Source organism: Nerophis lumbriciformis, linkage group LG04, assembly GCF_033978685.3.
Source record: "Nerophis lumbriciformis linkage group LG04, RoL_Nlum_v2.1, whole genome shotgun sequence".
NCBI lineage: Eukaryota > Metazoa > Chordata > Actinopteri > Syngnathiformes > Syngnathidae > Nerophis > Nerophis lumbriciformis.
Window position 1 is genome coordinate 62,560,784 of NC_084551.2, and position 16,864 is coordinate 62,577,647.

General features: G+C 35.9%; 1 protein-coding gene across 1 annotated transcript in view; it reads left to right on the forward strand.

The window, feature by feature from the left end:
* Window positions 1-1,947: 1,947 nt before the first annotated feature.
* Window positions 1,948-16,864, forward strand: part of ago1 (argonaute RISC component 1) — a 62,327-nt gene continuing 47,410 nt past the window's right edge. The window contains exons 1-5 of the mRNA XM_061958751.2: window positions 1,948-2,068; window positions 2,408-2,589; window positions 12,478-12,614; window positions 12,753-12,887; window positions 12,952-13,039. Coding sequence (XP_061814735.2) covers window positions 1,964-2,068; window positions 2,408-2,589; window positions 12,478-12,614; window positions 12,753-12,887; window positions 12,952-13,039 — 647 coding nt within the window. The 5' untranslated portion in view covers window positions 1,948-1,963. The remainder of the gene's footprint in view (window positions 2,069-2,407; window positions 2,590-12,477; window positions 12,615-12,752; window positions 12,888-12,951; window positions 13,040-16,864) is intronic.

A 16,864-nucleotide genomic window follows, 5' to 3' on the forward strand; every position in this document is an offset into this window, starting at 1 on the left:
GGGGTGCTGGAGCCTATCTCAGCTGCATTCGGGACAAGTCGCCACCTCATCGCAGGGCCAACACAGATAGACAGAACCGGTACTTTTCAAACAGAGTGTAGTACCGTTTTTGATTCATTAGTAATAATAATAATAATAGATTTTATTTGTAAAAAGCACTTTACATTGATCAAACAACCTCAAAGTGCTACAGTGTATTAAAGCCCAAGCTGTTTGTTTACATGGTTTCTTTTATTTCTCTTTGCTATTTGGGCTTTTTGGACCCTATTTAGAATAAAAACTAAGAATCATCTTTTGATATGATGTACTTAGTCCATAAGTACACAAACGTGTACTTCATGTGTAGTGACATGCTAATTTTTATTTTTACACTTTTTTTTCTCCAAATTACATTGTATGTTATACTCTTCTGACACCACCAGATGGCAGTATAAGTGTCCACATAAGTGGCCATAAGACCCCAATTCAGTAGTGTACACAATTTTGGAAATAAGAGCTAAAAGGTGCTGTCCACACATGTGGCCACTAAGCCTTTAGAGGTCAAAAAAAAAAATAAAAATAAAAAGATAATTAAAAAAAAATTAAAACTAGAACAGCCTAATAGCTAGAGCTAGCACGCATATATCTAAAAAAAAGGCTTTTTTAAAAAGAAGGGGTTTTTAAGCCTTTTTTTAAAAGCATCCACAGTCTGTGGTACCCTCAGGTGGTCAGGGAGAGCGTTCCACAGACTGGGAGCGGCGGTGCAGAAATTGCTCGTAGCTTTGTCCTCGGAGGTTGGAGGAGGTTAGCTATACTAGTACCGGTATACCGTACAAGCCTACTGTTGGAATAATTGTTTGTAAGTTATCACAAAAGAAACGTTGTATTATGAATGCTGTCTTTCGAGGCCTAACAAGAGGAAGAATGCTCGTGAAACGCCACTGTGATTTCAACACGGACAGATGGCAGGATCTGCTCAACTTCCAGAGGAACTCTCTTTGAAGTGTTAAACGAACTCTCTTTGAAATATTTCACAAACTCTCTTCCAACTATTTGGTAACCGAGGTCAACGCTATTTACGACCCGCTGCCCTCTTGAAGTCGCTGTGGTCAGGAGACGGGAGGGGTTATCCATTTGTCCTCCAACACCTGCCCCAGCTGGATCCAGGAAGAGCCCAAGACCAAAATCCTCTTTTTGGTCTTCAAAGCGACCGAAAACAATGACTGTTTTACATACTTCCCATTCCTGCTGTGACATGTGTTGGTGCGTGAACATTGAACATCTGAATAAATGAGGAGACGAAAACCTTCTTCGTCAGAGCGTGGTGCAGGACTGTGCAGAGAGTGCAGTGGCCATGTCTCTCCTCAATATTGAGTCCAAATTGAATTCTGTCTCTGTTTGATTCCTTGCCTTTTGTCTTGTTTAACAGATGTCCTCAGTGTTTGAACGTGACATCTACCCTACTCTAATTTTGCTGTGTAAAAGGGAGTTCAAACACTTAAGTGAACTTAACCTTGACGGTCTTTCTCCTTCTGTTTTCCTCTGATCGATTGCTCCTTCAGTGGTCCACCTTCATTAAGGTGGACCACTCAAGTTTCTTCATAGTTTTAATATCGTTACTTAAGACCACTATAATAAGTTAGCGTCCGTCCACTAAAGTTCAGAGAGTCTAGGAGTTTCACTCTCTCTCGACTTGAGGGGTTTTCAGACAAAGGCCCCAAAACAATATCCAAAGGTCACGCCCTTTGACCTCCCTCTTTTCACACAAGCTCCACCCCCCCCCCTCCGTCCGTCCGTCCTCCTGCCCTCCCCCACTCTGCTCTTTTTGTCCCCCCGCGACCATGAGATATTGAGTCCAGCAGCTGCACGGTGCAAGAATCGATACTGTGACCGAGCAGAAGATGGGTTTAACGCGGCGTCACAGGCGGGCGCATATTAATGCAATGTTTTGTTTATGGCCCCCTGCAGGGAGGTGGTGGAGTACATGGTGCAACACTTCAAGCCGCAGCTCTTCGGCGACAGGAAGCCCGTGTATGACGGCAAGAAGAACATCTACACCGTGCTGGCGCTCCCCATTGGGAGCGAGAAGGTACAAGTTTATAGTAAAAATGAAATAAAATGAACAGTTTTCCTCTAAAAAAGACTATATTAAGACCATCTTGAGTATAAATAATAACGTTTAATGAGTGAAGGAGAGGAAGGGACGTGCAATAAGTTTTCTTGAGTCATGTGACCAGTAAATAATCACCATAATGAAGAAAAAGGAGACAAAATGAAACCAAAAGCACACTACAAGACTCAAAATCATAAACAATAATGACCAAAGTATTGGCCACACTGCAAAAAGTCAGAGTTCAAAAACAAGAAAAAAAATGTTTCCCAGCCCCTTTTGTTTACATCTTTCTCGTCTCCCCCAACGCCAACCCAGGTGGATTTTGAGGTAACCATCCCCGGCGAGGGCAAGGACCGAATCTTCAAGGTGTCCATCCGTTGGCTGGCCAAGGTGTCGTGGCGCCTGCTGCAGGAGACTCTGGTCAGCGGGCGACTGCAGGTCCCCCTGGACTCGGTCCAAGCCCTGGATGTGGCCATGCGACACTTAGCCTCTATGAGGTACGTGCCGTCATGCACGCCGTTTACCGTGCGACCTCGAATGCACGCCACTATTAACTATTAGACAATGTTTAGGCAACATGTTTGTCAAGACTTGGACTATGGCGTGGTTTGTTCTCCCGTGGTGCAAATGAACATTTGGACCAGATATGGCGTGAAGGTGAAGACATATTTAATTTTACTATAACAAAAAGAACAAACTAAAGGCGCGCACAAGGCGGAAGTACAAACTTGACAAATGAAACTAGTGATGGGTCCGGCAACACCGATGCATCGGCGCATGCGTCGAGCTCATAGAGCAACACCCTGTGTCGGTGCACGTACCGCTTTTAGAAAGTCACGTGACCGATCATGAGCTGTTTTGGTCACGTGACCGATACGCGAACTGTGTCGCACTGACGCCTCCTCTGTGCCCTGTGAGCATGTCTTTTCTACAGCCGGTGAAATAATAACTAAGAAGAGAAATCGTCTAAAATGTAATACGTCGGAACAACTTTTTTTTTTTTTCTTTTTTTAATAAAAATGTGTAAAAAAATAAAATTAAAAAAATTCCCAGTCCACAATCATCCACAACACGTTCTCTTAGATTTCCATGTTATGATACATGTTCACATTATTTATTGACTGTATCTAAAAAAGATAAAAATATATTTTTATTTAAATGAAGATATGAAATAATCCTAAATGAAATACAATGACTTGGTTTATATTATTGTATATACTAGGGCAGGTAAATAAATTCTTTTTTTTTTTTTTACTTTGCTTCTTATTACTTTTAGAAATACAATTTTAGAGAAAAAATACAACCTTAAAAATGATTTTAGGATTTTTAAACAAATATACCTTTTTACCTTTTAAATTTCTTCCTCTTCTTTCCTGACAATTTAAATCAATGTTCAAGTAAATTTATTTATTTTTTATTGTAAAGAATAATACATATTTTAGCTTCTGTTTTTTCGACGAAGAATATTTGTGAAATATTTCTTCAAACTTACTATGATTAAAATTCAAAAAAAATTATTCAGGCAAATCTAGAAAATCTGTAGAATCAAATTTAAATCTTATTTCAAAGTATTTTGAATTTCTTTTAAAATTTTTGTTCTGGAAAATCTAGAAGAAATACTGATTTGTCTTTGTTAGAAATATAGCTTGGTCCAATTTGTTAAATATTCTAACAAAGTGCAGATTGGATTTTAACCAATTTAAAACATGTCATCAAAATTCTAAAATGTATCTTAATCAGGAAAAATTACTAATGATGTTCCATAAATTCTTTTTTTAATTTTTTCAAAAAGATTCAAATAAGCTAGTTTGTCTCTTCTTTTTGTCGGTTGAATTTTGAATTATAAAAAGTCGAAATTGAAGATAAACTATGTTTCAAAATTTTATTTTAAATTTTTTCTTGTTTTCTCCTCTTTTAAACCGTTCAATTAAGTGTTTTTTTCATCATTTATTCTCTACAAAAAACCTTCCGTAAAAGGGAAAAAAAATTTACGACGGAATGACAGACAGAAATACCCATTTTTATATATATATATATATATATATATATATATATATATATATATATATATATATATATATATATATATATACATACATATATATATATATATATATATATAAAAATGTATTTATTTAGCTATTCCTGTTTAAATCACACTTACGTGTAACTTACAAATGACAATATATTTATTTATTTAAGTGTGTATCAAACTGGTAGCCCTTCGCATTAATCAGTACCCAAGAAATAGTTTTTGGTTTCAAAAAGGTTGGTGACCCCTGTACTAGGTCATAAAATCAGTGTCAGTTGAGTCGGTCCTGTAGGGATTTTTAATGTCCAGCAGGTGTCAGTATTTAGTGACACAGTATCGACACAGTATCAATACAGTTTTGCAATGTGTCGAAACGCTTCAGGACGCCTCATCAACCCATCACTACTAAAGGCGCGCACAAGGCGGAAGTACAAACTTGACAAATGAAACCAATACTTGCACGTGGGCAAAAAACTAAGGACATGAACAAAAGTCGCTAACTGTGGCATAAATCGAAAAAAACTTACTTGGACAGGGCATGAAGTACGCAGAGGTAAACAGAGTGTGACAGGGGTATGATGTCGCCAGGGACACTTCCCGGCAACAATGGCTTTAAATAATAGTGACATGATTAAAGACAGGTGCGTGAGTCGTGAGGGCAGGTGAAAACTAATGGGTTGCTATGGTGACAAACAAGAGTGCACAATGAGTCCAAACGTGGAACAGGTGAAACTAATGGGTAACCATGGAAACAAGACAAGGGAGTGAAAAGCCAGAAACTAAAGAGTCCAATAACTAAACAAAACAAAACATGATTACACAGACATGACAATGTTCACTTCCTTCATTGTCAACAAAAAGTAATTACAGATTGATTAGCTTCCGATTCCATCGTCTTTGGCACACATTTTTTCTTTCAAAGGGACTAATGACAATATTTATTTACATTTAAGACACATCCTTGTAGTCTAGAGCAGTGTTTTTCAACCACTGTGCCTCGGCACACCCGTGGGAGATTATCTAATTTCACCTATTTGGGGTAAAAAAATATAATATAAATATAAAAATATAAAATATAAAACTATAGATGTCAACATTGTGTATGTGCTGAAATATTAATTTATGATTGTTTATCAAAATATAACTATAGATGTCAACATTGTGTATGTGCTGAAATATTATTTTATAATTGTTTATCAAAATATAACTATAGATGTCAACATTGTGTACATGCTGAAAGATTCATTTATGATTGTTTATCAAAATATAACTATAGATGTCAACATTGTGTATGTGCTGAAATATTAATTTATGATTGTTTATCAAAATATAACTATAGATGTCAACATTGTGTATGTGCTGAAATATTAATTTATGATTGTTTATCAAAATATAACTATAGATGTCAACATTGTGTACGTGCTGAAATATTAATTTATGATTGTTTATCAAAATATAACTATAGATGTCAACATTGTGTATGTGCTGAAATATTATTTTATAATTGTTTATCAAAATATAACTATAGATGTCAACATTGTGTATGTGCTGAAAGATTCATTTATGATTGTTTATCAAAATATAACTATAGATGTCAACATTGTGTATGTGCTGAAATATTAATTTATGATTGTTTATCAAAATATAACTATAGATGTCAACATTGTGTATGTGCTGAAATATTATTTTATAATTGTTTATCAAAATATAACTATAGATGTCAACATTGTGTACATGCTGAAAGATGCATTTATGATTGTTTATCAAAATATAACTATAGATGTCAACATTGTGTATGTGCTGAAATATTAATTTATGATTGTTTATCAAAATATAACTATAGATGTCAACATTGTGTATGTGCTGAAATATTAATTTATGATTGTTTATCAAAATATAACTATAGATGTCAACATTGTGTACGTGCTGAAATATTAATTTATGATTGTTTATCAAAATATAACTATAGATGTCAACATTGTGTACGTGCTGAAATATTAATTTATGATTGTTTATCAAAATATAACTATAGATGTCAACATTGTGTATGTGCTGAAATATTAATTTATGATTGTTTATCAAAATATAACTATAGATGTCAACATTGTGTACGTGCTGAAAGATTCATTTATGATTGTTTATCAAAATATAACTATAGATGTCAACATTGTGTATGTGCTGAAATATTAATTTATGATTGTTTATCAAAATATAACTATAGATGTCAACATTGCGTATGTGCTGAAATATTATTTTATAATTGTTTATCAAAATATAACTATAGATGTCAACATTGTGTATGTGCTGAAATATTATTTTATAATTGTTTATCAAAATATAACTATAGATGTCAACATTGTGTATGTGCTGAAATATTATTTTATAATTGTTTATCAAAATATAACTATAGATGTCAACATTGTGTATGTGCTGAAAGATTCATTTATGATTGTTTATCAAAATATAACTATAGATGTCAACATTGTGTATGTGCTGAAATATTATTTTATAATTGTTTATCAAAATATAACTATAGATGTCAACATTGTGTATGTGCTGAAATATTATTTTATAATTGTTTATCAAAATATAACTATAGATGTCAACATTGTGTACATGCTGAAAGATTCATTTATTATTGTTTATCAAAATATAACTATAGATGTCAACATTGTGTATGTGCTGAAATATTATTTTATAATTGTTTATCAAAATATAACTATAGATGTCAACATTGTGTACGTGCTGAAAGATTCATTTATGATTGTTTATCAAAATATAACTATAGATGTCAACATTGTGTATGTGCTGAAATATTATTTTATAATTGTTTATCAAAATATAACTATAGATGTCAACATTGTGTACGTGCTGAAAGATTCATTTATGATTGTTTATCAAAATATAACTATAGATGTCAACATTGTGTATGTGCTGAAAGATTCATTTATGATTGTTTATCAAAATATAACTATAGATGTCAACATTGTGTATGTGCTGAAATATTATTTTATAATTGTTTATCAAAATATAACTATAGATGTCAACATTGTGTATGTGCTGAAAGATTCATTTATGATTGTTTATCAAAATATAACTATAGATGTCAAATTGTTCATTGATTGCAATAAGAAATGTATCATATTATTTTCAGTTAAAACATTTTTTTGTGGTCCTCTTTATTTTGAAAAGTATCAAAATTAATTTTAGGGCCAGTGTTCTGTCGATTGCCGCAACCCGTCGGAATCCGCACAAACGCAAACATTATTTACTATTTTCCCTGAACAAAATACCCATCAAAGCAGCTCCTTTTTTTAGACGTTGTTACTCCACAAGTAGGTAGCCATTTTAAATGATATTGCATTCGTTGTATCTTTTACAGTCACATTTTCCTTCTAATCAGCGTTTAAAAAGGAAGATGAGCTGTGCAGTATGAGCCAACAGGGGTCAGCAGAAGGCCGTAGATCACATCTGGATATGGCTCTGCATAACAACCTTATTTACTGGGGTTATTTTTAACATTATTTTAGGAAACACACCAAACCAAAAATGGTGTAATTGATTTACATTGATTTGATGAACTCATTCATGAAATTGACAAAATGTATGTATTTCTGTCATGTCTGTGTAATCATGTTTTGTTTAGTTATAGGACTCTTTAGTTTCTGTCTTTTCACTCCCTTGTCTTGTTTCCATGATTACCCCATTAGTTTCACCTGTTCCACGTTTGGACTCATTGTGCACTCTTGATTGTCACCATAGCAACCCATTAGTTTTCACCTGTCACGTCACGCACCTGTTTCACGTCTTGAGTCACGCACCTGTTTTCGTTAATCATGTCTGTAGTATTTAAGTTCATAGTTTTTCAGTTTGTCTTTCTGACGACCTCACCACATTTATGCTCTGTCCATTCCTTCCATGTCCATTCCTCAAGCAACTATTTTTGTCCAAGCCAAGTAAGTTTTTGTTCCATGTTTATAGTCTTTTTGGTTTCATAGTTTATTCTCCGCCACTGTGCGCGCTTTTCGTTTGTACTTTTTTTGGATATATTAATAAATCATGTACCTTCAGTCCCGTCTCGCCCGAGCCAACTTTCCGTTGCATCCCGGAAAAGCAAACACCCAAGACCAAGTCATGACAATTTTTAAGGATTTTAAAGATGATTTAAAAAAAAAAAAAAACACTTGTAAGATGCAGCTAATGGGAGTTACTGTTGTATTTATATAATGTAGTAACAGACACCTTCATAACAATATGTAATATGTAAAGAACATCATGTCATGGCTGTCTTGAGTTTCCAATCATTTCTACAACTCTTATTTTTTTGTGATGTAGTCAGGGGCGCCGCTAGGGATTTTGGGCCCCATGAAAAGAATCTTTACAGGGCCCCCAACACAGTGTCATTATTTTTTCTGTATTATAATTTCATCATCATTAGGGGCCTCTCTGGGCCCCCCTCCATCATGGGCCCCTAGAATCCGTCTCCTTTACCCCCCCCCCCTTTTCGGTGCCCCTGGATGTAGTGATTGGAGCACATACTTGTTGGTCACAAAAAACATTCATGAAGTTTGCTTCTTTTATGAATTTATTATGGGATGGTCAAAAGTATACATACAGCAATGTTAATATTTGCTTACATGTCCCTTGGCAAGTTTACCTGCAATAAGGCGCTTTTGGTAGCCATCCACAAGCTTCTGCTTGAATTTTTGAACACAAAATTGCTGCAGTTCAGCTAAATGTGTTGCTTTTCTGACATGGACTTGTTTCTTCAGCATTGTCCACATGTTTAATTCAGGACTTTGGGAAGGCCATTCTTTTTTTCTTTTTTTTATTCTAAAACCTTCATTCTAGCCTGATTTAGCCAGTCCTTTACCACTTTTGAGGTGTGTTTGGGGTCATTGTCCTGTTGGAACACCCAACTGTGCCCAAGACCCAACCTCCGGGCTGATGATTTTAGCTTGTCCTGAAGAATTTGGAGGTAATCCTCCTTTTTCATTGTCCCATTTAAAGCAGCAGTTCTATTGGCAGCAAAACAGGCCCAGAGCATAAATATACCACCACCATGCTTGACGGTAGGTATGGTGTTTCTGGGATTAAAGGCCTCACCTTTTCTCTTCCAAACATATTGCTGGGTATTGTGGCCAAACGGCTCCATTTTTGTTTCATCTGACATCACATTGACGAAGATAAGACCTTCTGGAGGAAAGTTCTGAAAGCGCCTTATTGCAGGTAAACTTGCCAAGGGACATGTAAGCAAATATTAACATTGCTGTATGTATACTTTTGACCCTCACATTTTCAGTAGACCCATAATAAATTCATAAAAGAAGCAAACTTCATGAATGTTTTTTGTGGCCAACAAGTATGTGCTCCAATCACTACATCACAAAAAAAAACAAGAGTTGTTGAAATGATTGGAAACTCAAGACAGCCATGACATGATGTTATTTACAAGTGTACGTAGACTTTTGACCACCACTGTATGTATATATATATTTTTATATGTATATATGTGTATATATATATGTATACTGTTGCGTTTTGGACCAGTTGTTCCTCCCAGGGAATTCAAGTCACAAGTCGCTCCCAAATTCTTTACGACACTTAAAGCTGAGTTGAAAAAAACCACCAGAGACAGAATAGGTATTTTGTTGTATATTTTCAAAGCTTTGCAAATATACTTTTTGAGACCAGTCAAGCATAGAACCTTCTATTGCGCCGCCAAAAATGGTCTGTCTTCCCAACCCCAAAAACCTCTCTCTTGTGCCCTCTCTGTAGTCAAAACAAATGCTTATTATCGCTTTCTCTAACATTCCTCAGCCTCAAGGTTAACACACACAGTTTACTTGGAGACAGAGCAGCAAGAGAAGAAATGGAAAACACGAGCTGTTTTCAAATATGACTAAGAAATAAAAGAAGTACAACTTAAATTCGGATATATGTAAATATCTGCCTCCGACAATACATACACATATATTAATATATATATATATTAGGGGTGTAACGGTACACAAAAATTTCGGTTCGGTACGTACCTCGGTTTAGAGGTCACGGTTCGGTTAATTTTCGGTACAGTAAGAAAACAACAAAATATAAATTTTTGGGTTATTTATTTACCAAATTTGCAAAATCTTCCACCAAAAATATTTTTCTTAGTGTAATATTTGATGTGAAGTAATGGGAACCTTGGATAGGCCAATAATTCATAATAACATTGATTTTGATTCAATATTATGTTTTGAGCAATGACAGTTTGAAAGAAAAATAAACAGCTTTGTTTTATTAGTCAACATTGCAATTTTTTCTAAATTACATTTAACCTTTTAAGCTTTTTTATTTCACTTTTGTTATGTTTTTGTTTATTTTAATAGTATTTTTAGAATGTGCCGTGGGCCTTTAAAACATTAGCTGTGGGCCGCAAATGGCCTCCGGGGCACACTTTTGACACCCCTGCTATAGATAATAAAAAATTAAATGTGATAAATCTATGGATAAAAAGCAGAGCCTGGCGACGCATGCGCGTTTATCATAACTCTCTCTCTCTCTCTGTCTCTGCCCCTCCCTCACCAATGCTGCTGTTTGTTTTGTTTTCAACCCCTTCTTAACCCTGAACGTACATTGAAAATACACACAACCCTAACTCAAAATGCCGGACATTTGAGGCATTTAAGAAACTCAGCCCGGACAGCTCCGCAAAAGAGGACATGTCCGGTGAAAAGAGGACGTATGGTCAGTCTATCCTAGCCCGTTAGCTGTTAGCATGCCGTGTGTTGTGCCTCGGTGTGCATTGTTTACACAACGTGCGTTACGCTACTTAATATGTCCGTGTGGAAACTTGTGAACCGAACCGGAACCCCCGTACCGAAACGGTTCAATACAAATACACGTACCGTTCCACCCCTACTATACTGTATATATATATATATATATATATATATATATATATATATCCATCCATCCATCCATTTTCTACCGCTTATTCCCTTTGGGGTCGCGGGGGGCGCTGGAGCCTATCTCAGCTACAATCGTATATATATATATATATATATATATATATATGTATATGTATACATATATATATATATATATATATATATATATATAAATATATATATATATATATATATATATGTGTGTATGTATGTATGTATACATATTAGAGATGCGCGGATAGGCAATTATTTCATCCGCAACCGCATTACAAAAGTCGTCAACCATCCACATCCACCCGAACTAACATTTAATCAAAACCGCACCCGCTCGCACCCGCCCGCACCCGCCCGTTGTTATATATCTAATATAGACGATGCAAGGCATTAGTGAGGTTATAAAGCTTTTGCCTGTTAAAGAAAGGAGACTGATCCAATGTAGCAGAGACATTCAATGCGTGCCACGCTGTCACGGCCCAGACGCACACTAGTGCGCAATCATCTGGGAGCCGCGCTGAGCGCACCGGCCTCCAAGCGCGCTCGCGCCACTCAAACCGCTGCAGGCAGCTGCGTTCTATCTTGTTTTAACATCCTGTGGCACTCTTCTGGGATCACGGCGGACGAAACTGCTCATGCTCAGGGTGTTTGTGGAGGTTTGAGGTTTTGCACAAATGTGATGCACCATGTTAGATGTCCCGGTTTTGTGACTGTCGTAGACATAAACAGCGTCGCAGCTCTTGCAAATCACGTAGCCAGCATTACTATCATCCTGATTTACAACCTCATAAAAACGAGTCCACGCTGAACTTTTCTGGCCTTTTTTCCCCCTGGTCTTTAGTATTCCCTTTTTTAGTTTGTCGCGTACCACGTTTGCTGCCGGCGTTGCCATTTCTTTTTTTTTTCTTCTTCTGTTGTGGCATGCTGCAGGTGCCTGCTCGTTTTTCGTATGTGGGTAACAACATTTAACTATGTATATATATTTCCGAATTGGTTTAACTGCCACCCGCCTGAATCTATTTAAAATCTAATTTTTTTTAATTTCAACCGCCCGACCCGACCCGTGGATAAAATCTAATTTTTTTTATTTCAACCGCCCGACCCGCGGTTAATCCGCGGACTCCGCGGTTGTGTCCGCAAACCGCGCAGCTCTAATACATATATACACACAAAATTTGGCCCTCGACCAAATTTTTTTAGCCTTGGACAAAAAGAAGCTGCACCAAAATAACTAGCATGTACAGATAAACAAGGATAAAAATGACATTTTAGTAACAATTACTAATATTTTGGTCTCAAGCATCAAACTCACCTGCTGTTCACTCTGACCAGTTTGAACAAGTTTTACTGTGTTTTTTTGAAAAAGTGCCAAGACCTCCCTTGGTGATCACACCCTCACTCACTTCTCCATCATTTTGCCAATGAAGGTACACTCCAGTAGGCCGCTCCTTCTTCTCCCCGCCCGAGGGTTACTACCACCCTCTGGGCGGGGGCAGGGAGGTGTGGTTCGGCTTCCACCAGTCGGTGCGGCCCGCCATGTGGAAGATGATGCTCAATATTGACGGTGAGTCACACGCATTGTTAGGTCAGAGTCTTCCTGGCATTGAGTGGGACGCAAAGTTGTTGCATACCTTGAATTATGCATTTATGATAATAGTAATCATCCTTCCATGGGTTATTGTCGCTCTATGTCTCCCTCTAGTGTCCGCCACCGCCTTCTACAAAGCCCAGCCTGTCATCGAGTTCATGTGTGAGGTTCTGGACATCCGCAACATCGACGAGCAGCCTAAAACCCTCACCGACTCGCAAAGAGTCCGCTTCACCAAGGAGATCAAAGGTGGGGATGTTTTCCCGCCAATAATGCAAATATTAAGAGTTAACACAAAGGTGTCTGTGAGCAGGCCTCAAGGTGGAGGTGACCCACTGCGGCCAGATGAAGAGGAAGTACCGCGTATGCAATGTCACCCGACGTCCTGCCAGCCACCAGACGTGAGTAGGATGACGTCATGATGAGACACACCTGAGGTCATCTAGTGGTTGAGCTCATCTTTTTGTTTGTCGTCCGGGAAAAGAAGCAAACAATTTGGTACAGTCTAATGCAGGGGTGTCCAAACTTTTTCCCCTGAAGCATGCGGGGGACATTTTGATATTTTCCATTTTAAAAACCAATACATAACAGTAACTGTGCTTTTAATTTTTTACTAGCTTGCTCAAAGAGGGGCGTATTTTAGAAGTGTCGTACCGTATTTTCCGCAATATAAGGCGCACCTAAAAACCACAAATTTTCTCAAAAGCTGACAGTGCGCCTTATAACCCGGTGCGCTTTATATATGGATTAATATTACGATTCATTTTCATAAAGTTTCGATCTCGCAACTACGGTAAACAGCCGCCATCTTTTTTCCCGGTAGAACAGGAAGCGCTTCTTCTTCTACGCAAGCAACCGCCAAGGTAAGCACCCGCCCCCATAGAACAGGAAGCGCTTCTTCTTCTACTGTAAGCAACCACCCGCCCGCGTAGAAGAAGAAAAAGCGCGCGGATATTACCGTACGTTTCATTTCCTTTGTGTGTTTACATCTGTAAAGACCACAAAATGGCTCCTACTAAGCGACAAGGATCCGGTTCATGAAAAGACGCAATCTCTCCATCCGCACACGGATTACTATTTCACAGCAACTGATATTCCTGTGAACCGCACTGTGGATACAACGGGAGCACGTACGGTGAATATTCGCACCACAGGGAATGAGAAGTCATCCTTCACTGTGGTTCTAGCTTGCCATGCTAATGGCCAGAAACTTCCACCCATGGTGATATTCAAAAGGAAGACCTTGCCAAAAGAGACCTTTCCAGCCGGCGTCATCATAAAAGCTAACTCGAAGGGATGGATGAAGAAAAGATGAGCGAGTGGTTAAGGTAAGTTTAAGTTTACGCGAAGAGGCCGGGTGGCTTTTTTCAGCAGCTCCGTCCATGTTGATATACGATTCCATGCGCGCCCACATCACGCTGGTTTTAATATATTATTAAAGTTTGACTGACCTATTTGACTGATTTTTTGACATTCCTTTAGCGCAGTTAGATGCGGCTTACAACACGGGGCGGCTTATAGGTGGACAAAGTTTTGAAATATGCCGTTCATTGAAGGCGCGGCTTATAACCCAGGGCGCCTTATGGTGCGGAAAATACGGTACTAGTGATAAAGATCTTTTTAGAAGATCTGAAGGGGGAATTGTCGGAGGCAGATATTTACATATATCCGAATTTAAGTTGTACTTCTTCCATTTCTTTGTCATATTTGAAAACAGCTCGTGTTTTCCATTTCTTCTCTTGATGCTCTGTCAGCAAGCATACTGTGTGTGTTAACCTTGAGTTCTTTGGAATGTGTTTTGACTAGCATTTGTTTTGTCTACAGAGATGGGACGAGAGAGAGGGTGGTGGGATCGGGAAGACAGACCATTTTTGGGAGGCGCAATAGAATGTTCTAGGGTTAGACTGGTCTCAATCAATGTATATTGGCAAAGCTTTGAGAATATACAACAAAATACCTATTCTGTCTCTGGTGGTTTTTCAACTCAGCTTTAAGTGTCGGAAAGAACTTGGGAGCGAATTGTGACTTGAATTCCCTGGGAGGAACAACTGGTCCAAAACGCAACAATATATATATATAGCTCCCCTTATGTTTGGTCACCGGGGACCCGCAAGGGTCTCTGTCATAAAAGTGTTAAAAATAAGTCATATATTACCTTTTTTTTCCCCCAACTCCTAAATCTCTAAATCAACTTCAGATCTATTTGTCGATATAAAGTTGTAATTGTTGTATCATTTATGCCGTTTTGTAAAAGAAAACCTTTTTTTTTTATGGCAAACACACAAAGTTTGCAATATTCATCCCTCCACCCAAAAAAATTAAATAAAAATTGTGAAGTAATTGGAGGTCAATTATTCATAACATTGATTTTCATTTATTATTATTTTTTTAGCAATGGAAGTTTAAAAAAAAAAAAATCCCAAAAGTGTTAAAAATAAGTCATATTTATAATTTTTTTCCCAACACTTAAATCTCTAACTCAACTTTAGATCTATTTGTCGATATAAAGTTGTAATTGTTGTATGTTTTATGCCGTTTTTGTAAAAGAAAACTGTTTATTTTATTTTATGGCAAACACACAAAATTTGCAATGTTCATCCCCCCACTCGAAAAAATAAAATAAAAATTGTGAAGTAATTGGAGGTCAATAATTCATAACAGTGATTTTGATTTATTATTATTTTTTTTAGCAATGGAAGTAAAAAAAAAAAAAATCCCAAAAGTGTTAAAAATAAGTCGTATTTATAAAAAATTTTCCCAACACTTAAATCTCTAACTCAACTTTAGATCTATTTGTCGATATAAAGTTGTAATTGTTGTATGTTTTATGCCGTTTTTGTAAAAGAAAACTGTTTTTTGTATTTTATGGCAAACACACAAAATTTGCAATGTTCATCCCCCCACCCGAAAAAATAAAATAAAAATTGTGAAGTAATTGGAGGTCAATAATTAATTACAGTGATTTTGATTTATTTATTTATTTTTTAGCAATGGAAGTTAAAAAAAAAAAAATCCCAAAAGTGTTAAAAATAAGTCATATTTATAATTTTTTTCCCAACACTTAAATCTCTAACTCAACTTTAGATCTATTTGTCGATATAAAGTTGTAATTGTTGTATGTTTTATGCCGTTTTTGTAAAAGAAAACTGTTTATTTTATTTTATGGCAAACACACAAAATTTGCAATGTTCATCCCCCCACCCGAAAAAATAAAATAAAAATTGTGAAGTAATTGGAGGTCAATAATTCATAACAGTGATTTTGATTTATTATTTTTTTTTTTAGCAATGGAAGTTAAAAAAAAAAAATCCCAAATGTGTTAAAATAAGTCATATTTATAAATTTTTTCCCAACACTTAAATCTCTAACTCAACTTTAGATCTATTTGTCGATATAAAGTTGTAATTGTTGTATGTTTTATGCCGTTTTTGTAAAAGAAAACTGTTTTTTGTATTTTATGGCAAACACACAAAATTTGCAATGTTCATCCCCCCACCCGAAAAAATAAAATAAAAATTGTGAAGTAATTGGAGGTCAATAATTAATTACAGTGATTTTGATTTATTTATTTATTTTTTAGCAATGGAAGTTAAAAAAAAAAAAAATCCCAAAAGTGTTAAAAATAAGTCATATTTATAATTTTTTTCCCAACACTTAAATCTCTAACTCAACTTTAGATCTATTTGTCGATATAAAGTTGTAATTGTTGTATGTTTTATGCCGTTTTTGTAAAAGAAAACTGTTTATTTTATTTTATGGCAAACACACAAAATTTGCAATGTTCATCCCCCCACCCGAAAAAATAAAATAAAAATTGTGAAGTAATTGGAGGTCAATAATTCATAACAGTGATTTTGATTTATTATTTTTTTTTTTTAGCAATGGAAGTTAAAAAAAAAAAATCCCAAATGTGTTAAAATAAGTCATATTTATAAATTTTTTCCCAACACTTAAATCTCTAACTCAACTTTAGATCTATTTGTCGATATAAAGTTGTAATTGTTGTATGTTTTATGCCGTTTTTGTAAAAGAAAACTGTTTATTTTATTTTATGGCAAACACACAAAATTTGCAATGTTCATCCCCCCACCCGAAAAAATAAAATAAAAATTGTGAAGTAATTGGAGGTCAATAATTCATAACAGTGATTTTGATTTATTATTATTTTTTTTAGCAATGGAAGTTAAAAAAAAAAAATCCCAAATGTGTTAAAATAAGTCATATTT